The sequence below is a fragment of the Centrocercus urophasianus genome, unplaced genomic scaffold (assembly GCF_019232065.1).
Source record: "Centrocercus urophasianus isolate 14NV4802_14NV808 unplaced genomic scaffold, USGS_Curo_1.0 seq_28, whole genome shotgun sequence".
Lineage (NCBI taxonomy): Eukaryota > Metazoa > Chordata > Aves > Galliformes > Phasianidae > Centrocercus > Centrocercus urophasianus.
Window position 1 is genome coordinate 8920650 of NW_024884844.1, and position 26420 is coordinate 8947069.

At 40.1% G+C, this 26420-nt stretch overlaps 1 protein-coding gene across 1 annotated transcript in view; it reads left to right on the forward strand.

Annotated features, from left to right (window-relative positions):
- Positions 1 to 26420, forward strand: part of THSD7B (thrombospondin type 1 domain containing 7B) — a 244865-nt gene that overhangs the window by 85450 nt on the left and 132995 nt on the right. Inside the window, exons 8-9 of the mRNA XM_042827458.1 lie at positions 20807 to 20998; positions 24565 to 24799. Coding sequence (XP_042683392.1) covers positions 20807 to 20998; positions 24565 to 24799 — 427 coding nt within the window. The remainder of the gene's footprint in view (positions 1 to 20806; positions 20999 to 24564; positions 24800 to 26420) is intronic.

The following is a 26420-nucleotide window of genomic DNA, read 5'->3' on the forward strand; positions in this document are numbered from 1 at the left end:
AAACCATAGTGAAGGAACATATTACAGTGCAGCAGTAAGGCTGATGAGTGTCATGAGTGTTTCAGAAGTCTCCTTGAATGATGTGTGGCTTGTTCAATAGATTTGAAACTTGGTGGTTTTTTTGGTAGTAATTAAGATTGATGTGCTCTTTGGGCAGGCTGGTTTATGAGTCTGGTGGAACAGATACAGTTACCTCTTTAAATCTTACCTTGCTGCAGCTGAGTCATTGCCAAATATCTGACGTCTCCTACTGAAAACATTTAAAAAGACAAAATTCAGATTGTGAACTGACCCAGGAAAGGTGCATCAACAATTTGAGGACAGACACCTTCATGGATTCCAGTGAATTTACTGCCTTTGCAACCTCTACTCAAGGTGATGTCTACAAAAGAAACAGAAGATCATTTTTAGGTTAATTTTAGGGAAAGTTGCTGAAAAGTAAGAACTTTCTTTGCTTAGTCACACCAGGACTTTTAAAATTCACTCAAGATCGTAGCAAATGTATGGCTCACAAGCCAAGGAAGATAGAAACTTAGAAGTCTGTATATACAATTCTTGCAGTAGCTGTATTTGCATAGATATCTGTGTGTGAGAGTCAGGCACGTGCTAAAATACAGGGTATAATATTTAATGGTGGAAAGCTGGGGGGTTTAGGCGATGGTCTTAAATCTAGAGGATAAACTCAGATATACTTTGATTAATTTCCTTTGCCCTTAAATGCACATATGTTGCACGATTTCCAAGTGAAGTGCGGCTGTGCCTTGCAAATCCTGGCAGCATGATTTGTGTCAATCACCCAGAAGGCAGCTATAATCAGTATCCAGTGGCGATTTCAGCTGCATGGAGTTGGCAAACACAGATACCAGTCGAGTTGATTAGGGATAGGGACAGCTTTCATCCTCCCTGTGCTTGTCAATATAAAGAATTACAGCTACCTGTGAAAATAGTTTCTCAATGTCAGCTAAGGTAAGTGTGAGCTTGTGGTGTGGTGCAGAGTGCCCTCAGCTGAATTTCTACGCATAAATACTATTCTTTTCAGTATCTGCTGCTCTTTTTTCATATATAATGTGTCCAAAAGATGTTTTTCAAGACTTCAGAAGGGTGTTAAAATGGCCATTTCTTCCCTATGGCTGTTGCAGCAGAGAGGAGATGGATTTCCTGCTTGAATTTGTGAGTGGGAGCAGCAGGTGCTGCTTTTTTTTGTTGTTGTTTAATGAACTTGAGCTTCTAACACCTGTAGATGTGGAACAAAGGTTTAAGGTCGCTGTTTCAGAAATGGAAATGGTAACATTAAGAAAAACATAAACATTACTCATTACTGCAAGATTTTTATTGCCCTTTAGTGTGTTAAATGTTATGGAATGAGGCTGACATAAGTTGATCTGAGTTTGTGATAAAGGTTACCTAAAGAGCATGGTGTGTGTGAGTGACCTGCAGTCTGTAACACTGCTGTGAGAGGATTGAAGAAGATCCATGGAAGGATTAATTTTTAAATTAATCTATATTAGAACAAATTTAACTAAAATGAACTATTTATTTAAAGAGTGAAATGGACTGAAATAGGGGTCCTGTATCATATTTTATAACTGTGCATGTATTCATGGATTCTGAATCTGTGACCCAGCAGGGAGTGAAGTTACCAGGAGGAATGGGTGGGGGATTTGAGAGTGAGGGTGAATCTCATCCGTAAAAATTCTCAATCTGTGGACTAAACAGGCTCCTAATGAGTTTGTAATGATTTCACTGCCATTTTAGCAAGGAGAGAAGCATTTAACATATGTAAGTATTTTCCTCACTTCTTGTACATCACTGCTAACACCTGTGTTATGTCCCTTATACACAGAGCACAAAGCTCACAATTTTGAGGAATATCAATGGGAATGCTTTCTGACATCTTTTTATGCTTCTCATCCCAAGCAGAGTTGCTAAGGCATTTTGTGCTCTAGTTCACACCTCTGTTCATTTTGATACCTAGAAATGTGTCCTCTGAAAATAACCAGTGGCTATTCATGATGCTCGTGAGTTACCTTTTTGCCTGGTTTTGATGTGGTGCTTTCAGAGCCTCTTTGCATAGTTGTGACATGGGGCAAACCACAAAACTTCCTGGAGCTTTAGTTTCCTGTCTGTAATAGTCCCTTGAGATACATGAATTCAAAGCTTCTTGCATTTACACTGTCCTTAAGCCATTTCTCTTTTTAACCAGATATTACAGCATGTGTATATGACACCATTCACACCATTTTTCTGAAGGATCCTGCAGCTAAATAGTGAGAAAACCCAGCACAGGTTGTGCAGACATGAACCTTTTTATTTAAGCAGCTGTTCTGATCCCTTCATGTTGAAAAGAGATCATTTGCAGAAGTGTTATCAAAATACCTTTTTAAAAGATATAAGAGTGAGCCAGGAGGGATTCCTGTTCTCTGTACTTGCAGCTTTTATCCTCCCTTGGTGATGATGCGGTCTTTGCCCGCATGTGCTCAGCCTCCTGCCCCACAGCTCTGCTCCTCTCTGCCCGTCCATCCCATGGTGCAGGCCAGATGCTGGATGCATACCAAGCTCTGAGTGCTGGGCTTTGACCAGCCTGTGTCTGGCCAGCAAAGAAAGCAGGCTGGATAACTTTCCCTCGGTGATGGCAAATAATTTGTGACCTTTTCCCATCAGGCTGCTGCTAGTTCAAGTAGGCATGTAAACCTTTAAGGGACCAACCTCGCGTCAAATTCTGTTTACATCCATGACTGGTTTCAAAAAGAGCATGATAGCATATTGTGATTTCCTTAGGAAGCAAGGCTAACGCAAAGAGGACTGTTTTTAATGTAGTTGATACTATTTTCTTTTTCTCAGTAGCAGAAAATTGTCCAATTTTCAGTTCAAAATTATTCTAGCTGGGACCTTCTATCCCAAGGGAAATACTACAAACAGTGTAATGTATTTAAATTAAGCAAAAGGTCATTAGGGTAAAGAAGTTGCTGGTGTTTTATTGCATTGTGTATGTGAGGACTGGTAGGATGGAATCCAAGCTACCATGCAGCCCATGGCAGTGGAAAGGCAGCCCAGGATCTGGTGGTGTGCCCTGCCATGGGGATCAGCAGCAAGCTGCTTGCAGTGCTTGTGAAAGGAAATAATTTGAGTACAGCTTAAATAGACAGCTTCTCACATTGATCTCTGACCACAGACCTTTTTGTGGAGGAGAAAGAAGTGCCCTTTGTGTAATTTAATCCTTTCCTGCTGGGTGGCCCTACAGAAGGTTTTTTCTGTAGCTGAAACTGCTTTGGTGCTGTGTGTGGTGCAGAAACGATTTGAGCTGCCTTCATACAGCACTCGAGTGAAAATTAGCGTTGCCCTTTCTTAAAGTTTCTTTCTGTTTATGGAGGAGAGTTGATGAAAAACAAATTTAATTCCTTGTTTTGAGGTTAATGGATAGCAGAGGGGAAGGCTCCTCCCTAAAAATACAAAGTTAGAACAAACGTTAATTAGGAATTCAGGATGTGGAAATTTTAGGCTGGTGCTGCACTGCAGAGATTGGCTCTGCTGCATGTTGGTCTGTCATTTTATTAAGGTAAATCTTCCTCTTAATTCTAATTAAACATTGTAATGCCAGGACTCTTCATTAAGCAGCAATTTGTGATTAGTCCAGTGGTAGTAATGAAAAGAAAAGGATGTGCTGAAATGGTAAGAAATTGCAGAATGGGGAAAATGGCCACAGGGTACAGCTCCTAAATGCTCTCTACTGTTTTTTTTTTTTTCTGGGTCAAATTCCCACTGAATTTCAGCACTTCTCACACAGATCCTGGTTTGTTTAGAAACAGAAGAGATCAGTGGGCCTTGACTGCAGGACGGAGCTCTGAAATAATAAGAAGTAATAGACTAAGATAGGCCAGAGAAAGGGAGAACTCCTAATTCTGCCAAAACTTGGTTGCCAGGTTATTATTTTAAGCATAGATTGCATTATCACTCTTGTTTATCTGTGAATTGAATCTCATATTTAAGAAAAGGGAGCTTTTGTGAAGTGCTGGAGTGAATGTGAATTAGTGAATTGGGGGAGATTCAATCTTTGAGGAGATTGAGAACAATTTAGAATTCCATTGTGCAGTGTTCTTCTTGTTTTCTGCCTGTACGAAACATGTCTGCAGTTGTCTCATACTGGGAACTGCTTTTGTTTGGAAGAATTAGACAAGTAACAGGAAAAGGTTTTTCATAGCTCCTTTTCGAGTAAACAAGCAGTTAGGGTTTTATCTTTAGGCAGCTGACAAGAAGAGCGTTTTCCAGTTTTGAAGCCTGTTCCTCCCATATTGAATGCTTTTAATACAACATCATTCATGAAGCAGATCCTTTTCTTTCCCCCTTTTCTTTCCTTCTCCTCCCCCCACATAGAATTCAAACTGAGATGTGGGATTTGGGCTGGTAAGTATGAATTTGTACGGTTCCTTTCTGGGAGCTGAGTCTGTGCTTTGCCATTAGATGTCTACTTATGTTGCCTTACGAACCTTCAAACTGATCCAGCAATCACCAAGCCCAGAAACGGAAACAAGGACAAACAAGGTGTGTGCTGGGTCAGTAAGTTCCAATTCCAGTTTTCCTACCAGATGTAAAATTCCCACTAAGTAGAGCAAGAATTTTCCCCAATTTCACCAGATTGCCCAAGTTGGATGGAAAGTCAGCACTGTTTTGTTGTGTGCTCAGTACTGTGCCAAAAGAGACTGCAGCCAGGAGAGCAGTTTGCTCCTGTTGGTGTTGTTTACAAATAAAGCTGACGGGTTTGGTATAACTGTGTTGCAAACTCTCTGAGACTGTGAATTTAACTGAGTGCTCCCAGGGCATGCATAGATTTAAGGGTAACAGTTTCTTGCCTATCAATAAGTATCTTAACGCCTTTACTTTTAATTCTGTATAGGACTTAAATCCCAGGAAAGTAATTCCACCACTGCCATTCCTTTATATCATAGGAGTCTGTATTAATTCAGGCTAAGCTCAGTTTTCTAATACATTATTTATTTAGGTCTTCAAAATGTCTGTGGTACTGCATGTAGTTGTCGGAGCATATTCCTGTTTGTTAATATTATATGGCAACCTGTTTTCCCAGGGTGCTTAAAAAATGAATGCCTTCAAATAAGACTGTGATTTTAAAGCCCCCTTCTTTCTTCTTCTCTGGGAACTGTGGTGTCCCATAATCTTACCTATGATTCCTCTTCTCTGCAGTCATTTATTTTAATAGTCCTGGAAGCATCTTCATTTCTTTAATATTATTTTGTGATAAAAATGCTTGTTGAGGGCTCGATTGTGATATCTAGCCTGGCTTTTGCCCCCTCTCCCCTGGGAGATGCAAGCTTAGAATCACCCTTAGATTCAGTAACAAAATCGCTTACGTAAAAGGGTGAAGCACTGAGCTGGTATTTGCTGGCACTTGGCAAAGCTTACGAATCAGGATACACAGCAGTGCTGCAGAACTGACGGCAAAACAAATGGTGTACAGTGCTTGGAAATGAATGAGTCGTGTGAATGAGCATTGGCATGTGCATCTCCAGCCCCATATTAAGATTAAAGTGAGTTGTCTGCCGTACAATTGCATAATTGCTTCTGTGACTGATTTGGTGTAGCTCTGTAATAAGTTGTGAATACTGTATGCTGACCTGGTTAATGGGATATTTACTGAATGAATATATTTGTATAGTTTAATAGGAGGGTGTTTGGTAAAATTAGCAGGATGAAAAAGAATGGCTGAAGAAAGTGATTCTTCAGTGAGCAATAGAGTCGTAATGAGACAGAGCTGGGTTTGGAAAAGGCTGAGAAGTAAGGAGAGGAAAAAATAGAAAGCATCTTTGTCAGATTAAGCTTTCATTTGGAAGGAAGAAATAAACTGAGATAACAAATGAGGTGATGGGAAGGCTGTGCAAAGGCAGGTGAGTCCTTGGATGGGCAGAAACCTGTAAGAGGAGCACATGTGGCCTTCTGGTTGCCTTCTGAGCCTCCTGGAAGGAAAATGCTGCTGCTGCCTTTGGGATTTGGGAGAGCAGGTCTGATATGATGTGGGCTGGAGCCCCTGATGTGCAGTAAGAGGACAGTGGCCACATTGTGCTGTCCCTGCAGGCACCTCTGTGGGGCTGCTGTAGGCTCCTGGTGCCCATGGCTCACCATCAAGTTGCTGAATTGGGGCCATCCAAATCTGCAGTCTGGTCACAGAGCTCTTTTGGTAGAGTGTTAGGACCTCCTGCTGGGGAGGTCACCTCTCTATTGGTGTATGAAGGCTTGGAGAGGAGGTCATGCAGGGTCAGATTCCATTCTTCATCCCGATGCAGAGGTCTGTATCTACTGCCAGGGTGAGGAGAAAGCACAGCGCTTGGTGGTACCCTGAGCCAGGCTTTGGTCCTACTGGGGGAGGCAGCCTCCTTCCAGCAGTAGTGACAGCTTCGTTTTTACATATCTCTTTTTCAAATTTAGCTATTTTAACTACTATAGACTAAGATAATTATTTCATGAAGTAATATTATCTGCAAATTAACCTTGGATCTTTGCGTAGGTTCAGAAAGAGAGAGATAAGGAATTTTATCACAAATTGCAGACTTTCTGGGTTTAACGTAAAGGCCGTGGCAAGTAATACATTTAAACTGCATTTAAGTAGAAAAGACCAGAATATCAAAGTCTAAAAGCAATAAACATTAATTTATTCAGAAAGTTTTTATTTTTTCTTTCTAGTTTATATGTTCTTTTTGCACACTGTCATTTAATGAGGTTATACTCTGATTAAAGTGAAAAAAAAAAAGTAAAATTAAAAGGGAAAATGTTTTATTTCAGTAGATAAAAATGTAGCTTTTAAAGTATTTCAGCTTGCCCTGCATTGTCTGATCTAGCTGTACAATCCTCCATTCAGTGTGGCTGCTAGACTAACAGATTTGGGGGGGAAAACTCCCCCTTACGTACAGTTTCTATTGAAATCCACATTTTCATTTTCTGTGACAACTAACACAATTCCAGTAATCCTTTTCAAATATTCGCTGGCAGTCTTCCCAGACATATATTTTGAAGGTTAAATGGTTTAGGATTTATGTACTCTACTACATAGGTAGATCTGAATAAGCTAATAAGCCTGTATGGCCTCTCCATTGCCATGACCAGCTTGGATCTGGGGAAGCTGTGGCAGCATGGAGTTGGGGCTGGTTAATGAACTGTGGTTCTCATCTCTCTGCTGAGCTAATGAGCCCAGGGTGAGGTGCTGGGCTGGAAAACTGCTGTTACAGTTGCAATGCTCACTTGGGTATTGTTACATAGCGCTACCTCACTTGGTGTACCTGCCTGGCAGCTTGAGGTTTTGGCTTTCTGTCCAGGAACATCTCTGTTATTTTTTATAGGCTGCAGTTGGCATGAGTACAGAGCAATAATTAAAATAATATTCCATGAGGTTGGCATTTTAGTACTGTAGTTTGATTAAAATTAGATCTGCTTTTTCCTCTCCCTTGAGGAACATTGCTCTCTTTGTGGCTAATGAAGAGGAACAGCCACTGCGATCAATATTTATGGTGTCAGTTGGGGCAGAACCTGCAGTTCTTTCAGCCCTTTTTGTACTGTGGAGCTGGAATGGATGTTGTAACCCCAAGGTAATTAATGGCTAACCGTGCAACTTGATATGAAGTCTTGAATGACATTTCTTTGTATTGTTTCTTCTGAGTCATTTGTGACTTGCACAGGTTTGCTGGTTCTCACAGCTGATGGGGCAGAAGTAGGACTGTGGTTTTCTTCATTGATGTACTTTTGGATCCCTCAGTTATATCCATTGGTATTAATTCATGCGTTGTCTGAATTAGGAGCAGTCTCACTTGGGAGTAAAACTCTTGCCATTGAACACACACTTGAAGTGAACATGTATGCACTCTTTCAGCTGAGTTCACTGAAAATCAAAGAGAGAATTCTTTTTATACTTCAGTCTCTTTTACATGTCCCAGTAACTGCTGAACATAGCGAATGTTTAAGTCAGAAGTGAGTGTTGCAAAGTTGCTAGCTGTTCTGTGCTTCTGCATCTAACTGGTTTTTGGTCTGCTCCTGTCTGTGCTGGAGCATTATTGTGCAGCTGATCACGAAGTCCACAGAATCTGACAGTATTCTCTGTTCATGCTCGCACAGCTCGTCTCTGTTTCCTTCAATGCTTTCCCAAAATAACAGTATCATCTTTGAACTCTTGGTGGGTTGCTCCTTGCAAAGTTCTCCTGTTCTCTGCCAGTGACAGGGGCTGGAGGCAGTCCAATGTAATTAGTGAGTATTTTGGAGACTGCTTTGGCAGCCCTGTTAAATATGTGCAGTCAAGGCAGGATTACTATGGGGGCTCATCATTTTTCTCATTAGGGCATCTCTACGATCTGTCCTCTTTTTTTTTTTTTTTTAATTGGAAATTAGCCACTCTTATTAACACGGGAGATACCCTTTGGTCAAAATTGTGACATAGGATAAATGTGTATAGTTCCTAATAAAGAGAGAGAAAATACATCTGCGTACATCACGGTGGAAATTTGCCCTTTTGTGTCCATTCCATTTCTCTCAGAGGAGAATTTCATTTTCTAGTAAAGGCAATAAATTTTCACTGCTCAGATAAGTGACTACAGAGGTTCATCATCAGGATTTGAGGAAATAAGCCTCCTAAGAAGATGGATGATGACAAGGGGAGTAAGAGTTGTTATCCAATCATTTGTCACAGTCTAGAGCATTAAGATATATGGGCAAGCCCCCTGCACAATGTGTAAAAGTTCCTTTTTCCATCAGATGGTTGGTACGTAATAACTTATCTTGTGTGTTCAGCCAGTATTACATGCTCTCTGAAAACTCATTTTGTTTGCCTCTCTGGATACACAGTAGCCGTATACATTATACCTTTCTATATTGATGGGAAGTATTCAAACATCATCAAAATGCAGCCCCACGATTAGTAAAGGTTAGAGCTGGCTTCCCTGGTGCTCACACTGACTCCCTTCCCTCTGCCCTCCATCCCTGTCCAGATGTTAACACAAACTGCCTTGCCTGGTGTGCTGATACTGCTCTGCTCCCAGCTTTCTCCAGAGACTTTTTACTCTGTCTGCTTTCCTGTGGTTCCCTGTTTTACAGGAGCTTTCCTCAGGTTCTTCCCTTGTCTCAAGGCTTCGAAACCATGTAGCAAACCATTGGGTACAGTGTCGGTGAAAAATGAGATTAAACATTCATGGCTGTGGGAGAGTGTGTTAGCATATATGTATTAATTCAACACTTCCTGCTGGCTTTCAATATGTTGGGAGGTTACATTGCCAGCGAGGTGACTTTAAACTCTCTTCCATCTGTAGAAGAATACATTTCAATTGCTTGAGAGCAAGTAAAATCTTGTTCTGCTTCCCTATTTTCAAAGCAACCTTGCCCCTTTATTTTAACAAGCAAGCATTTCTCTCCAGACCAACTGTAGTTAAGACCAAATTTAGAAATAGTTTTTTGTCCTCTGACAAAACATTGATTGTTACTTTGGCATGGGAGCTCTATTCCTTGTCCTTCAGCAGTTTGTTTACTTCGTGATGTTAACAATGCAAAGTCTGTGGCTTTGGCTCCTGGGTGACCTGCTCCCCGCTTTGGTGCTTGTTGGAGGATGTCACACAAAGCTAAAGTTTGCCCTGCTCCAGCTGGGTGTGCTGTGGTGTGGAGTAGCTCAGGAACCTGACTGCCATCAGCTGAGTCTGAGAGCTTGGCGTCTTGCAGAAAGTCCTAGAAAACTCTGGGAAATCCTCCAGTGTGGCAGCTTCCTTATATCTCTGTGCTGGAGTTTTGATCTGGCCTTCAATGCATTTCCTCCAGCCTGTTTGGGTTTCGTGACCAGAAATTTCTATAGGGTCAATATCACAGAATCACAGAATTGTAGGGGTTGGAAGGGACCTCCAGAGATCATCGAGTCCAACCCCCCTGCCAAAGCAGGTTCCCTACGCCAGGTCAGCAATATATTTGTTTGCATTTCTTTCTTGTAGTTGGCTTGGCAGGATGTGCTGATGACTCACAAGCAGAGAACTTTTATTTCATTCTCCTTGATAAGGCTTTTAGTCATGAAAGTATCAGGCTCAGTCTTTTGTGGTGGCCTGGAAACCTGTGTAAGACATGGTGGGAACTGAGCAGGTTTCCAGCAGCCTGACTTCAGTTTGAGTGTGCAGTCGTTTGGACATTCAGTGCCTGGTCATGAATGGCAGATCTGCTCCTCTGGGCTCAGGGGGCATCGGGCCATGTTTTCAGGTAAACCGAATGCAATTTTGAGTTCTAGCTGTGTAACTACAGCACTAATAACAGCTACCATTTTTGATCCCTCAGTACTGAATATAAAGGTGGTCATTTCGGTTACATTTTCAGCGTTCTATTCTGCAGGCTTTTTTTTCCCCATTTTTGCCTTATCTTTGATTGAACAATCACCTGAAATGTGATGAGGACATGGTATGCAGAAAGTCATCTGCTTGTCTTTTTTTCCCAATGACTCTGAGGCGTGTGAGCAGCAGTTATCTCAGCTGCTGATCAATGAAGCTGGAGCTAATGTGTGAAGTGACCTTTTGGAAGAAAAAGAAAGTTGTGCCGATATTACAGTTGTAGTTCGAGTCAACTTTCACGCTTCATCATGTATTTAGTTGCAGGAGGTGCCACTTCACTGATTTGTATTGCCGTATCACTCAGTATTATGTCAACCAATTTCAGAATTTGTCTCGTTTGTCAGTTGTCATGTTTTCATTGGCCACGTATCATGATTGGCCATGTTACATGATGACCTTCATCGTTATAAGATTAGATTTCTCCCGATCTTCATCGTTCCTCCTGGTATTATTCTATCTGACAGCAGGTAGCTCCAAACAAGTGTGGAGACTTGTATTCTGCACCTATCTCACAGGTGTTCACTGCGTTGCACTTTTCATGGAAACAGAGTTTTCCATGCTGGCTAAATTCTTCCTGTGCTTTCACTTGTTTTTGTTTCATGTAGTTTGAAGCTGTGTAGCTACATGGTTCCCAGTTTGGTGGAGCCAGTGGGATTTTTACCTTTGAAATTAGACCTGGTTTACAGCTGCTGAGGGGTAAGCAAAGGTTATGCTCTAGCACTGCCCTGCTCTATGTTTTTGTAGTGCTTAGGAGTCTGATGAATGGAGCACTCAATTATTTAGCATCTATCAAATTTTCACTTGCAACACCTAAACAAATACTTTCATTTAGTATTACTTTTTTTACCTTACTTTTTCTCCACAGATATAAAATGTAATTTTGCTACGTTAATCCACAAACATAAAAGAAGCATTTGCTGTTGCTTAAGTTGCCCTTTGAATGAAATAGCATCTGAATTGAAATTTTAAGTATGCATGAAGACAGTAAGGTAGCATTTGCAGTGTTAGGATTTCAATAATGTATGGAATTAGCAGAGCTTTATTATATTTCTATGCCTGCATGCCCTCCGTTGAGTAAAAGTTGTAATAAATATAAGTTCAAAGGTAGAATTTTATTGCTGTGCATGAGAGGATAAAAAATAAATTAGAGTAATGTAATCATGCTCATATATGTTATGAATTTTGAACACTGTCTATTAGAAGGTTTGTCAAAATGTGCTTAGCTTTGAAAATACAGATTAACGCTGAAGGTTTTAATATTGTTCTTCCTTATGTGCATATTCCTTCAGAATATCAGTGTAAAATATCTCCTGCCGAAAGCAATTGTCATAAAATGGCACTTTCCCATTTTAATAGCTGAATAATCAGAACAGAAATATTTTCTAAGTTGCTGAGAGGTTATTGCTTTTTTCATGCAAAGAAATTTAGCGGTAGAAAACCAGATTTTATCCAGATTTTCTCTAGTTTTTCTGTTTCCGTTCTTATATTTGAAAAGTGTGCCCAAATGCCTCCTGACAGTCCTGACAGTTCCAAGCGTTTAGAAAGGGGGAGCGAAGCCTTCATCTGATTCCATTTACTGATTCTGTGTTTTCCCTTAATCTAGTAGCAAAGTTAAAATAGTACTTCAACAACAACTGGAAAACCTGGGAGGGAATTACTGGCTGGTATCTATCTGGGCTCTTTACAGTTCATACCTTTTTTTGTTTTTTGCTGCTGTGGAGCAGCACAAAGAAGGATGAGATCAGCACTGCAGGCTTACTGGGAGAGCAGCTGTTGTTGCCAGCTCAGCACGTAGGCCCACCTTTAGCACCCTGAGAACCCCAACTTTGAACACGTTTTGACATCAAAGTCAATTCCTTCTCCTGTCTTTTCTTCAGTTACTGTGTGTTTACCCTCTTTGTTTTTTCCTCTGTGAGCAGCATTAGCTCTTTTAGAAGTCCTTTTAACACAGCCTTCAAGCAAAAGCCCCAATTGTTTGGTCTGAAACAAGCATTGGGTGGAATGCCTGTAGTCCAGTTCCATGTGCCATCATCTGGAGTCAGCTGCCATGGTCCAGCACCATGAGAGCTCTGAAAGAACACAGTGGGCAGTATGCCCTGCTGGGCAGAGGTTTGGGGGCACGATGTCCATCTTGTGGTGGGTGCTGCTCTGCTGGCAGTGCCCCAGTTCCCAGTGAGTATGGTAATGTCAGCCAGTGCTGCCACCGTGCTCCGTCTTGCTGTGTCAGCTCTCAGTGACAGCACTCGTGTCATCAGAATGGCAGAGAAAGAACAAGCACTTCCGTGGAAAATAGTTTTGCCAAGCGAGAAAAAGGAAGAGGAGAGTGCTGCATGATCTAGAGCAAGCTTCAGGCCAAGAACACTTACCAGCTGTAAATCTATGTACATTTTCTGGAGATGCAAAATAGCTCTAAGTAGCTTCTAAGGTAACCCTTCCGTATTTTAGGTCATGATAAATGCTTCCTGCCTTCAAATTCTTGTATTGATGCCATTGTAGCTGAGGTGTAAGCAGAACTAAGCTGTTGTTACAGTGTAATCAGCATTACTGTATTGTCATTTGTAGAGGATGGAGCAGTTTGGAGTCCACATGCACTGTAAATGGCACTAAAGGAGTGATGCAATACTGACTAAACATGTAGGCATCGTTATTTATGATGTGATTAAAGTTCCACCTCATGGGCAAAGGAGAAGTGCACGGAAAATAGTATTTGTATTGGTTTCTATATTTGATTTCTCTCCGTTTTAAGTATTAAATGATCTGCACAAAATACAGTGGGAATTAAACACCCCTATTTTTCTAAAATTTACAACTTGAAAATGGTTCAAGCACAGGTGTGGTTAGCTTCATGTATCTTAATGTATCTGAAAACTATCTTATGCAGTTGAGATATATAATTTGATAGCTGGGAAAAGCTGTGTGTACGGTGATAGCTTTTATTCAAAAACCAAATGGTTCAAGGTGTGCATTGCTCTGGTCTAGAATAGATTTCAGTCCTTCATTGAGTCCCTTGGCTGGTGGTCAGTCTGTGTTACTGCATGTCTTGTTGTGTGAGCTTTTAAAGCTCTCCAGGACATCTGAGAGCAGTGTGTTCTGAGTTTTGTGCATCAGTTAGAGGCGAAATTGAAAAATGAACTACTACTGTTAGTAGCACTAATAAAAGCAAATATAGCCTGGCATTTGGCCCTGCATGCTCTGAGCATTGCCTGATGGATTGTGGAAGCTCTGAGTGGCTGTATGCAATTGGGCCACACTCTGCATCTGAACGAAGAACACATTTTTGTCTTAACTGCTTTTAAATGAGCACTTATTTTTAAGAGGTTGGCATAAATCTAATTTTAATTTACTGTTTCCATTTTCTTTTGCATTGATCCTCTTTCTGTGGAGATTCAATTTCAGACTTGGAGAAAGATGTTTTTCAAAGATTCCAGATGGTATTTGCAATTATTTATTATCATTAGCATTCACTGTCTCTGAAAACAAGTCTTTTGCCAGCTTAGATAAACCATTTCTGTTGCATTCTTGTTTACAATTTTTCAGTCTTACGTTGATTAAAACTCCCTCTTGGGCTGATTTCTGTGGCTAGAAGAGAAAAAGAGAAAAAGGTTTCCACACTGTGTAGCAAATTGTCAAGTCTTACTTGGGAATATTGCCTGGATAATAGTCAGTCATAGCCTTGATGACTGTGAAGAGCCAGCAAGGTACATCATTCTTAAGGGGAGCATAATCAGAACAAAAAAATAATCATAATCAAAACAGTAGGTATAAAAGCATTGCACTTTTCCATGCTCTCATGACTTTTCTTTATTGGGTTGTTCGCAGTTTGAGAGCACCATTAATGTAGTTTGCCCTGTGTAATATGTCAGGGTTGGTTTTTTTGGGTTTGTTTTTTTTTTTGGGGGGGGGGGGGGGCGGGGAGTGGGCCTTGAGAATGAAGATGGAACCTTAATTCTGTGGAAATGGAGTGCTTAGAAATCTCTGGCTGTGATGCATTGGGAATAAAACATCACTTTGTTTATTCTAAATTGAAGTGCCCAAATGCCTCCACTAGAATTGACATGTCCTGCTGTACAGTGTTTAAGATGGACTCTATATACAATTGGAATAAATAAGTCAATTCATAACAATTGTTTCTTTCTTAAAGTGTTGGAATTACACACATTTATAGTATTTAAATGCATTTGACTTGCTTGCATAATTGGTTTCTGCAGTAGTTTGTATTGGTTGGCATTTTGAACAAAGCAACACTGTGAAGAAAGCAGAGGGACACCTGCTTCAGTTATACTACAGCATCAATTTCAACAATAAATCTTAATTGTAATCAGTCTTGATCAACCCACCTGCATAGATTTGTTCATTTATAATTTGTAGGGATAATGAAGGAAAAGAAAAGGATGTTAGGAGAGAGAGGTAAAAAGGGAGGGAACAGAACACCAATTATTAGGAACTTGCAGTTATGTGCTCTTCTCTGTGAATACAGCAAGCTCATGTTTACCTTCAGGTGCCACGTGAGCAATTTCTCTTAATTCAGGAGCAGTTGTACGTGCAACCACAAGATAGAATTAATTCTCCTGCTCTTATTCCCAAGCCCAGCAGGTGAATGCACAGCAGTTTTTAAAAAATGACTACTTGTCTTTGTGTGTGAGGTAGGAAATACATTGAAGCCAGTGTGCTACATAGGGAACTCTTGCAGCTCTATTATTTTTTAACTTGGAGACTGGTGGCTGCTGTAGCATACTCCACAGTGGTATACCTCGGGTGCTCTCTGCAGGCTTGCCAGCTGCTCACTGAAGTGCCTCTCACCAGGGCTCACTTTCTTGGAACTTCCTTGGAGCTAAAAATCAATTTTCTTATGTATATTTACATAAACAAAAAGGGAAAAAAACAGTTGTGGGTAAACGGTCCAAATTGCAGTGGAAGATGAGTGGGAAAGAAGAAGAAATAGCTCATCTTTCCATGCACTTCATCTGTTTCTCGTAAGCTCTGTAATGGTCATAAAGGAGCCAGCTGCACATAGCTGTAAGAGTGGTGCAGGGATGAGGGCCAGCCTCTAGATTTTGCAGTGCCTTCATAATGTATTTACAGGCACATTGTTTCTTTTTCAAATTTATTCTGATTCTCTTTTTGTACCTTTTTATTTTATTTCTCCTTATTCTTATTACCCAAAACTTTATTGTTTTTCTTCCAGTGCATTATGCAGTTGAAAGTGTTTTTCTCTAATGCATTGGTTTTCCTAATTGCATTTTAGCTAAGCCTTTTGACTCAAACCCTTCATGATTGTTCTTTTTTCCCTCAAAATGATCCTGGTTGCATTAGTACTTATTTCCTCTTTTCCATTATGAATAGCTGTTTTTTTCTTCTCTCCTTCATCTTTTCTCACGGCAGATCTTTACCTCCATTTGTCTTCATTGCCGTTTCATTTGTCCTTTCTGCTATGGGACTCTGATAATAGTGATGGACCACTGCAATTAATTTTATTCCATACAGCACTGCTTGCTTAGACAAACTGACACTGCTCTTCTCAGCTGTTCTTACCTTTTGACCAGTATTAGCAAAAATCAGCCACGAACTTCAGTGAAGTGCTGAAGGCAGCAAATCATAGAATGGCCTGGGTTGAAAAGGACCACAGTGCTCATCTAGTTCCAACCCCCTGCTATGTGCACGGTGGCCAACCAGCAGACCAGGCTGCCCAGAGCCACATCCAGCCTGGCCTTGAATGCCTCCAGGGATGGGGCATCCACAGCCTCCTTGGGCAACCTGTTCCAGTGCATCACCACCCTCTGTGTAAAAAACTTCCTCCTAATATCTGACCTAAACCTCCCCTGTCTCACTTTGAAACCATTCCTCCATGTCCTTTCACTGTCCACCCTCATAAACAGCTATTCTTCTCCTGTTTATACTCTCCTTTCAAATACTGGAAGGCTACAATGAGGTTTCCCTGGAGCTTTCTCTTCTCCCAGCTAAAGTTCCCTCAGCCTTTCTTCAAACGTGGGATGTCTGGGCATGGCAGTCCCTGCATGTCCTCACTCATCTCCAGGGCTGGCAGAAGCATCGGAGGAGAATCGGTGGTTTTGTTACAGCACGAACACATTGAACACGCTTATAAGCAATCTCTCCTATTGTTGTAGTGCGAGTGTTATTACTTTTAAGCACAATGTTGTTGTTAGTTGATGAGATGCCTGGGCCGAGATACTGCCAGCAGACAGCACTCTCGGAATGTGGTTGCCGTTAGCGAAGTGGCACACAGTCAATATGAATTCCTCTGAATTTACTACTGCCTGTTGACATCTTATTCTGTTACAGGCAAGTATTTAATCAAAGTTTATTGTCATTCTTCTCTGAGATTTAAGTGGGAAATAAAATTTTACGATACGTATAGTATTTTAGATGACGGCTTCATTATTTCCACTGAATAATTTGAAATGCTACAAGGAGAAATATTGATGTCAAACTGGTAATTGTCATTAAATATGCAGCATTTTTGCAGCAGCCACTTGGGCAAAAAAATAAATTTCCTGAACTTACAGGTAGCATTGCAGTACTATCTGAAATTCAGCTGTAAGTTTTTCACACAGAGGCTGGTGACACATTGGAACAGGTTGCCCAAGGAGGTTGTGGATGCCCCATCCCTGGAGGCATTCAAGGCCAGGCTGGATGTGGCTCTAGACAGACTGATTTGGGCTTGGGTTGCTGGGAATAACAAGAATATTGCTTTGGAGCTGGAATTTCTGAGAGGTGTCATGCAAAGTAGGCAGATGGGTTTAATGCTGAACTTCTGCAGAGTGAAGTGTTGCTGTTTATTCAGTATCTCACTGTGCAGTGCTTTATTCAAAACCATGAAAGTATCTTCTCCTTCTAGAATGGAAATGGCAGTAAGATCAAAAAAATTCTGGAAAAACAATCTTTATATTTCAAGCAGAGTTCTGTGTTGTTCTTTGTTCTGTTTTGCCCATTGGGAAGAGTTTTGTTTGTTTATAAGATGAACCAAAAATTCATCTTGGTCTGTGTTTCTCCGTGTAGTTCCTTCTGTTGACTTGTTAATTCAAATACAGAACCTGTACAGTAGGTTATAATCAACTTACTACCAAATACGTTTGCAAAAATTCTGTGTTCATATTTATTATAATCTAACTATGGGATAAAAAGGATTCAATCTTAACTATGTTGAAAACGTTATCTGTTGTGTAACTGATGTAGCATACATTGCTTAACAGCTGTGACTCATAAAATGCAGGTAGAAGTTCAGTTTTGCAGCTAGTGCTTTCCATGTGCAGTTGTGTTAGCAGCGGTTTCACAAGGATAGAAAGCATTTCCAGAGGTTCACTCCAATGAGAGCCCTACTTAATTTCCACCCAAGTGTTCTCAGCGTGAGGATGAAGCTCTTCAGTCAATATCGTCCTTACCAGTCCTCCAGCTGCATCTCAGCAACTGCTTGGCTTCGCACTCCTGAGGGTCACAGCCGGAAAAAATACTCATCAGAGCAAACGTAGTTCCTTGAGACTAATTCTGGGCACTCTGCCAATGTCAAGGTGGGAGAAAGACAAAATGAGCAAGCAAGATCTGAAGGAGAGGCAATGAGGGTTGTGGCAGTAACCCCTGAGGTGGGTTGGATGCATTTGGATCCATTCCATGCTAATGAGAGGACGCCTCAAGAACTAAACAACCTTTTGTTTTTCTTTAGAAGTGATTTCTGCCCTTCTGCTTTGGGCGTTGGTGCTTACTGCTGCGCAGTGCTCTAAGTTTATACCAGCATTGCAGCAATTTGTGGCCAAGAAGTAGTTTCACATCAAGAGAAGGTTCTGACTGGGGGAGATGGGAGACCTGAAGAAATACCTCTGTGCTCTGATCTGTCACTGAGTTTAACTCCTGGTTATTACAAGATGAACTTCACTGTGGTGTCATCATTTCTATTCTTATAATTCTGACCAGGGAGCGGAGTTGCAGCAATCATTGTCAGTGCTGTCTTCTGCTCTGTTTTCCTGAAGGGCGAGTGGCTTCCACAAGGACTGCATCCTTCCCTGCCACCCCACGGCTCTCCATGGCTGATTTCAGATATTGCAGCTTGAGATCTAAACACATACTTGGAGGGGAATTCGTATTGCATGTAGGTAATTTAGTTGCTTAAAGTGTTATTTAGCCAAGAGAAAGCCTCCTCTAGAAAGATTATTGTGAACATCTGCAATAAGAATTCTACCTTCAAGGTTTTGGGTGGACAATTTAGAAGCTGTGAAGAATTTAATATCTTCTGTAAGTCTGTGATGGTGCATAAAGCACATTTGATATGTATCCTGTTAGAGTTTTTTTTTTCATAGGAAATAAGAGGCATTACCTTCTTTTGTAATATATGGTGGTTTTCTGAGATCTCTCTGCGAGGCACTTGGTGCAGAGCGGTGCATTTCTGCGTTAATAACAGCCAGCAATTAAACCCGAACACAGCAAGGAGAGCTATAACATACATCAAACTGAGTGTTGAATTGTACCTTCATGCAATCACTGGTACAGTCTCTATAGCAAAACTCAAATCTCCCTTTTGCTGAGGAACTTTGAATTGCAGCCTCTGTTCACGGTGCTGCTGCTGTCACCTGTTATAAATCCTACAGAGAGAAGCAGAAGGCAGATTTTGTTTCTTTGCCAGAACTGGGGAATACAAATGTCTGCTTTCACCCAGGATTGTGCATGGAAGAAGCCACCTAGGTGGGGTGCTGGGTGCTTAGAGGTGATCTTTGGGAAGTCGTGAAGGCATCAGTGGGAAGGTTCCTATGCCTCCCTGTCACTGTAAGCGATCACAGGGAAGGGTGTGTGTGTTTTGTGGTACTTCACTGAAGCTTATAATCTCTTTACTGTACCAATGACTCTTAAAATCAAGTCTGCCTAGGAAACCCTCATGTTATCTGCTGCTAAACAGACAGGCTGTCAAAATTTTTTTTGACACTAAAATGAGTCAAGGAAACAGCTGGAGTAAGGCTTACAGGTTTATCTGTTTGTTTGTTTGTTTGTTTCTGTTTTTTAACGCTGGTTTTGTCTGAAGATAGTTGTCAGCATTATGTGAGCAACAGTAATAATGGACTAATTAAAACAAAGGGTTTAAGCATAAGATTTGCAGGGGTTGCCAAATGCAGTGCCAGAAGATGTGCTACTCAGAAGTGGGGCTGTCTCTAAGGGGGGCTTTGGTCTTGATTTTCTCATCCAGCAGCCTTGGAACAGGTAGCAGTACGAGTGGGCATTTCAAGCCCTTCCCAATGAACATAAGCGCAAGGAAAAAGAGAAAGTATTTTTAAATGTATTTTTGCAGTCAGATTGCCTGGCTGGGTTGTCTGTTCCTTCTTATAATATGCTTGAAAAGTTTTATTTGTGCCTTGAGGGCGATGAGCCTGTCTTCATTTAGGGATGCAACTGCAGATAATAGGACTGCGCTACTGACAGCTTTATGCAGTCTCAGTAGCAGCCTCCTTCTCTTATTTACACACTTGTACATGAATTGTCTTGCAAAAGCAATCCAGATTTCTATCCTTGTGCTTATAATTGCATCTTGGGCTGCCTTGTTACAGGCCCTGTTCCTGTAAAGTATTGTGGAAGAGCCAGTGTTACTCTGTTGTTGTCATTATAAATTTTATTTTATTTTTCTAAGTATAATTGAGATTGGATAGTCATTATGTTTTTTTCCTGAATTCATAATTAAAGAAACTTCAGAGGAGAATGGAAAACTTTGTAGCTTTTTTCTTATGAAACTTCATCAATTATTGTGTCCTTGTGAAGTCTATGTAATTTAATGAAGTTGCCGGACATTTCCATTGTTATTCCTTTGCTAAAATAGAGTTATGTTCTATTTTACTTTTTAAAACATAGCCCTATGTCTTCTGCTCCACCCAACATCCCTCCTGTGTGCTCTATTCTGCTGCTCACTCTGTCAGACGATCTTTTGGTTGATGTCCTCAACCCTCCAGTTTCCTGCATTCATGTTGAACAGGATTTTTAAGAGATTCTTCTCATCAGGATGTATACTTCTAGTCCTTGTCCCTTAGTTTGTTCCCACAGAAGGTATTTCTTCTTGGATGTGGTTTGTTTAATTGAGCTGTTATTTTGGATCTCCTAGCACATTCAGAAGTGGTACATGGTCACTTCTAGGGAGGTCACAGGAGAACAACCAGTACATCTATTAGATGCTTTTCTGACCTGCAGGCAGAAGAAAACTGTCTTCTATAGGGACCTGCATAATTTATGTTGTGGGAAGTAGGTTCTGTAGTTATAGTTTTTTTGTTTTTATTTTCTGAAGAAATCCTTTTAGGTGGTTGTTCAGCTATTATACTTTCAAGCCTGAAGCCTAACCATGTGTTCTTTTGTAGTGTATTCCTCTGCTGCTGGGCAGATATTTGACATAAAGTCACTCTGTATGATAGAAAGCATTGATAGTGAAGCAAGTCAAACTTCCCTCTGTTTGCTTTGTTCTGTTTTGTTTGCTCTAGGTGAAGAAGTACCATATCACCTTTGCTCAGAGCTTCCACGTCCTGATGTCACGGCTTGTGAAATCCCTTGTGCAACAGACTGTGTGCTCAGTGAGTGGTCCCAGTGGTCCCCATGCTCCCATTCATGCTCCAGTAAAATTGCAGAGGGAAGCCAAAGCAGGAGTAGGTCCATCTTGGCCCTTCCGGCAGAAGGTAAGTGGTAAATATTTTAAATTAGTTGCTATTTGTTTGTTTAATGAATTGACTTGTGTTCCTCTGCCAAGCTGTGTTTAGATCAGAGCAAGTGCCAATACTGAAGCAATGAGAAATAATACATCTTGTCTATCCTTTATGCCTAGCAACTAGAAGATCTTTCTAGGCTTGAATTAATCACAGATGCATGAGTTATTTAGAGAAATTCTGTCATGGTTCAAAATTATTTGCTGTAGCCTATGAGTTATTGTATGTTTAGGGCTAGGACTGGGTGTGAATTTGTTCAGGAGAGATACATCCTATAGTAATGAAATTACAGCATGACATGGAAGCTTAACATGGAAGTGTTTTTATATGGTAACATATTAGTATCGATTTAAAACAGAACAGTGAGCTGTGTCAAACAAGGAAATAGAAAAGGATCTGTTTCTTTTATTAATGCAAACCTGAAATGTGTTAACCTTGTTTTTCTGTTGGAATAAGTAAATAACTTTTGATGAATATACGTAATTTCTGCTGGATGTTCATGGATGCATCTCGTACCTCAAGTTTAATGTACCAACAGCACAGTGATACAATTGTTTACACAGATTATGTCTTATTAAAATGATAGTCTTCTAACTTTGGGTACACATACAGTAATGCAATTCTGTACTGGTTTATCACGGAGAATTTGAATGATACCACTGTGGGCACATAAAAATGCATAAAGCGTGAACAGATCTAACAGACTCAAGCCTTGTTGACACAACAGAAAATATCTACTATTGTTAACACTGTGTGCATCTAATCCATCACCAAAACACTTCAGATGCAAATCCAGTCCAGGAGAACCTCTGTTAAGTGCCATTTTGTAAATTATCATTAAAACCACCCACTCCTTCTGGGGCAGTGTAAGGACTTGATCCTGCAAACTCTTGCTCATATGAATATTCTGTATTCATATAAACATCATAAGCACTTGCAAAGAAAATTGGGACCCTTCAGGATGAAAACTGCTATGTAATTGTTGATTGAATGATAATAACTACTAGTAAAAAAGTCTATATGCTAGAGAATAATTAAACTGAAAAGTAAAGTTGGTTTTGTTTTTTCCATGGTGGGAACATTTAAATAATAGACTTATGTGGAATTGTGAATGTAAAGGCTGTGCTACTGCTAGTGTTGAAGAAATGAATTCCAGAAGTGCAGAAGCTCAGTGATCTCAAGAATACATAACCTGAAACGCAGTAAACAGAAATATAATGCTTTGAACTGAGTGTTTCAGGCTCCTTAGAGAGGAATAATTCATTAATAAAGCCAAACACCCCAATTCATTAATGAAGCCAAACACCCCAAGTGTTTCTGAACATCTTTAAAGATGAATGAAGTATTTTAGCATATAGAGTCAGACAGAAGATGAGAAGTTGGGGAAACGTAGCAAAATTGGATTTAGTAGTGCTGTGGCAGTAGTAAGGTGATGTCATGTAACCTGACATGCTCGTGTGCAGCTCTTAGTGAGTAACCAAAGCTCTGCCAGCCATTGAAGATCGTATTTCATTTGCTCTCAACATAGGCAATGTTGGCCTTGGCTGTGCTCTTGGCACTCCTGGATGTCATCTCATAGTCTGACCTCAGTTCAAACTCTCAGCTCATTTTCTCCAAGCTGTTCACCGGAATGCCATTACGTGAAAACCAGGATGCAGTTGATGAAACTACAAGAGGGTACTTTAAAATCACTTTTAAAAGATATCTATTAACACAGCAGACTTTGGAAAATTCACAAAAGGTGAATGAGGAGATAGCCAGTCTCAGCAGATGTAAAATAGATTTGAGGAGCTGATGAACAGCTGGTCCCTAAAAGGTCCATAAAAGATGACTAAAAGGGCTAGAGAGGGTTGTCCTGTCCTGCTTCCCTTGTACAAAAGTTGTGAATGAGCTGCAGAAAGTGCCTGAGCTCTCATGCTTTCTCTGAACAGCATCTAATGCCAGTTTTGTTGGCAGACTGCTAGGCTTAACAGACATTACTTATGAAAGGCATTACTTATGTTCTGAAATTAAAACTGCCTTGTTATTACACTTGGTGATTTAAGAGAGCTTCCTTACTGTGGATGTTGGAAAAAAACGACAATGAAACACGCAATTTTTCCAGGGAAAGCCCAAGTTTTGTTAGATTTTTTTTCTTTTTTTTTTTCCTCCTTTTTTTTTCTTTTATTCTGTCTAACGGACCAGATATTTTGCCATTTCCTTTTTGTTTTTTTTTTTTTTCACATGTGCTCAAGCACACAAGCAGTTTTCTCTGCCTGGAAGTTTTCAGGAAAGTAAGATACCCAGAGGCGTTTTCCACTCCATCATCATACTAAACCTTTCAGAGACTGAACACGATATGGAGCAGTCCATTTTCATGGAAAAGAAGAAAAAGAGAACAGTAATGTGGCGTGATTATCCAAATCAACGTGCTAAGAAATTCCTGTCCCTCTCTTTCCTCAGTGTTATGTGGCCATTTGGGGTCATGCTTCATTTCAGAAGGCTCAGTCCTGCAAGATGATCAGCATTCCTTAGAAGGGCAATATTGCCTTCATCTCCCGTTGATTTTAGTTAGGGCATAAAGGTGCTCTGAGTCGTGTGGTGTCTGGCCCCGGCACTTCAGTTCTTTCAAAACGTGTAACTTTAATTTAGATGTACATGTGCTGTGTCATAAGTTGCCAGTTCCTCCATCCAGGAAGAGAATGATTTTGATTGTAGTCATTTTTTCTTCTTTCTTCCAAAAATGACAGTGCTTACGGTTACAATTTCATTGCATTACTCTCTAGCTTTTGAGCTATGAATGCCTGCAGCTTTTATGGGCTCAATTCAGACCCATGGCTAGAGTGTTAAGGCTTTTGGGGAGACTGTTCCTACTCCTGTATTTCGTAGATTTATTACAAGTTGCTGACAAAATGTGATATCTTAGCAAATTCTGCACGTGAATTTGGACAATGCTCTCAGGACAAATAAAGGCTCGAGACTCAAAGTCTTTTAAGTTTTTTCCAGCTTGATTTGCAGACTTTTAACCAGCTTTGTATCAGTTAGTAATAACAATTTTCCATCAGTATGGGTTAGGAGCCCATACTGCTCCGTGAATGTAGTCCAAATATTAGGAAGCAATGTTCCTCCTTTGGAAATTAGCAAGTAGAATGAGCATAAAAATAATGCTTAATTTGTCTCTAAGGATAATTGCATGTTTGCTGAGTGATACTGCCATTTAAATTGAATCAACTTGGCTGTGTGTAGGAGTATCAATAAGGTAACTCAGAAATATACTTTGCCTCTTTCTGTTTCCATTATGCATCGGAATGCAATTTTATGCAAGGCTAGTTTAATGGGGAAACAATATTTTAGAAAGTTGTTGCTGCAGCCATAAAGGTCAGCAGCTTTATTTAAGCTTTATTTATTTATTTAGTTTGGGAAAAAAAAAAAAAAAAAAAAAGGAAAAAAAAAAAAAAAAAAGATGTGAAGCAAACCCATCACAGTTATTTTTTTTTCCCATTTCCACCTTTTGCCGCTTGTCACGAGATAAAATATTTTGTTCCTCTCATGCTTTCCAGGTGGAAAAGCCTGTCCTCCTGACCGAGCCCTGCAGGAGCACCGCACCTGTAATGATCACCCATGTGTGCATTTCTTCTGGGAAACCTCCCCCTGGAGCTCTTGTTCTGAAGATGTGTTGGTCAGTGCACTGAACGCAACCATCAGTCGGAGTGGAGAAGCCACTTGTGGAGTGGGCATGCAGACGAGGAAAGTCTTCTGCGTGAGGAGCGGTTCTGGCCATGTTACACCTAAAAGGTATTCAAGGAGAGGTTATTAGTGGTGCACCTTTGTCTGTAGAGCTCAAGTGACGATTTGTCACGGTACGTTACACTTAAGAGTATTTTCAGACAGCGTAGGGAAACAGCAGACTTAGTAATAATTTCATTTCTGCTCTTATTCTCCAGTTGCTATTCTATCACTACTGTTGAAAGGTTATTAATGTGTAACAAAAATGAGTTGCTATCTCATTTTTAATTTTTGTGAGTAAATCCAAGGAAAATGCATGCTTTTAGTGCTATAGATCTTGTTTGCTGTAGCTCCTCTATTATTCTAATTCAGATTTTTTTGCAAATGCTTTTCCTCAAGGACTGGTGTGTGGAAAACACAAAGTATGCCTGGACATAGAGTTCATTAATACATTATTAACAATGCTTTAATAAAATAGAAAAAAATAAGTAGAGTTTGCATTTTATTTACACCACGAGGAGGCAGAACCTTTGTGATACGTATCGTTCTGTTGATTTATGTAGCTGTTGTAATGCAATACCAACGCCACACAATTGTGTATTCTGCAGTACAAGTGTTCTGAATTTTGCTTTGTTTCGCTAAGTGAGGAAAATAAGTAGCACAGATGTTTTCCCTAATATCAAAAAAATCAAGACATTGCTAATTATTTTTTCCACTGATAGTGAGTCTGGAGACTTACAACCGAGTTTCATTTCTTATGGCAGCTCTCAAACAATCCTGTTGGTATAAGCAGACTGTGTTGATTTCTGCAAAGTTAATTAAAATTCTTGAGGTTAATGGGGTTAATTAAATAAAGAGAAAGAAATCTAATACTCATTTATATCTAGAATCTATTGATATGCTGCAACTTTGTCTAATTAAACATATTGTTTGTAGAGCTATATAATGTCTAAAATAGGTTTTCCCCTCTCCACTTTTTGAGGCTGTCTGAGGGGAAGTGGATGTTCCACTGACATGGTTTATGTCTGAGTTGATGAAAACTGACCCAAAGTAATATTGCATTTGGAACTGCTGCTGCGAAAGCCCGCCGTTAATGTGGCTTCAGAAATGGGCTACATTATGGGAATTAATAACCTTTGTGTGCCGTTGGGCTGCGTTTTTCCCAATCTCATGATAAAAACCTACGCAGCAATTTAAGGCAGTTGCGAGGCACAGAATGTTGAGTAAAGCTAGAATTTCAGCGTAAAAATATTTCAGCACCTTACTGGTTGGATAACAGAATTCTGCCCCCTAGAATAGTTACGCTTAATGAGGACGAATGTCTCTTTATTTTCTTCTAAATTATACCTTTCAGTATCCTATTACCATCTCAGTAGTAGAATCATGACTGCAAGGTTTATTTTCTTTCCTAGAGCGATTTAATGGCATGTTCTTTCAGTTCTGATCATTTTAGATTGCCTGTGTTCCTAAGTATTTTTGAGTGATCTTTCTACTACAAATTAATGAAAATTAGAAAAGAGTAATTCCCTTTCTGATCCCCTACTTGAAACGCATGATGTGCTCATTCCCATAAAGTTGTGCTTTTTCCACCTTTTTGTTTTTAAATATTGATTGTCTGTGTCTGAAGCATTTATTAGAATATACATCACATGTTTTTCATTTCAGAGTTAAAAATTGATGCAAAAAAAAA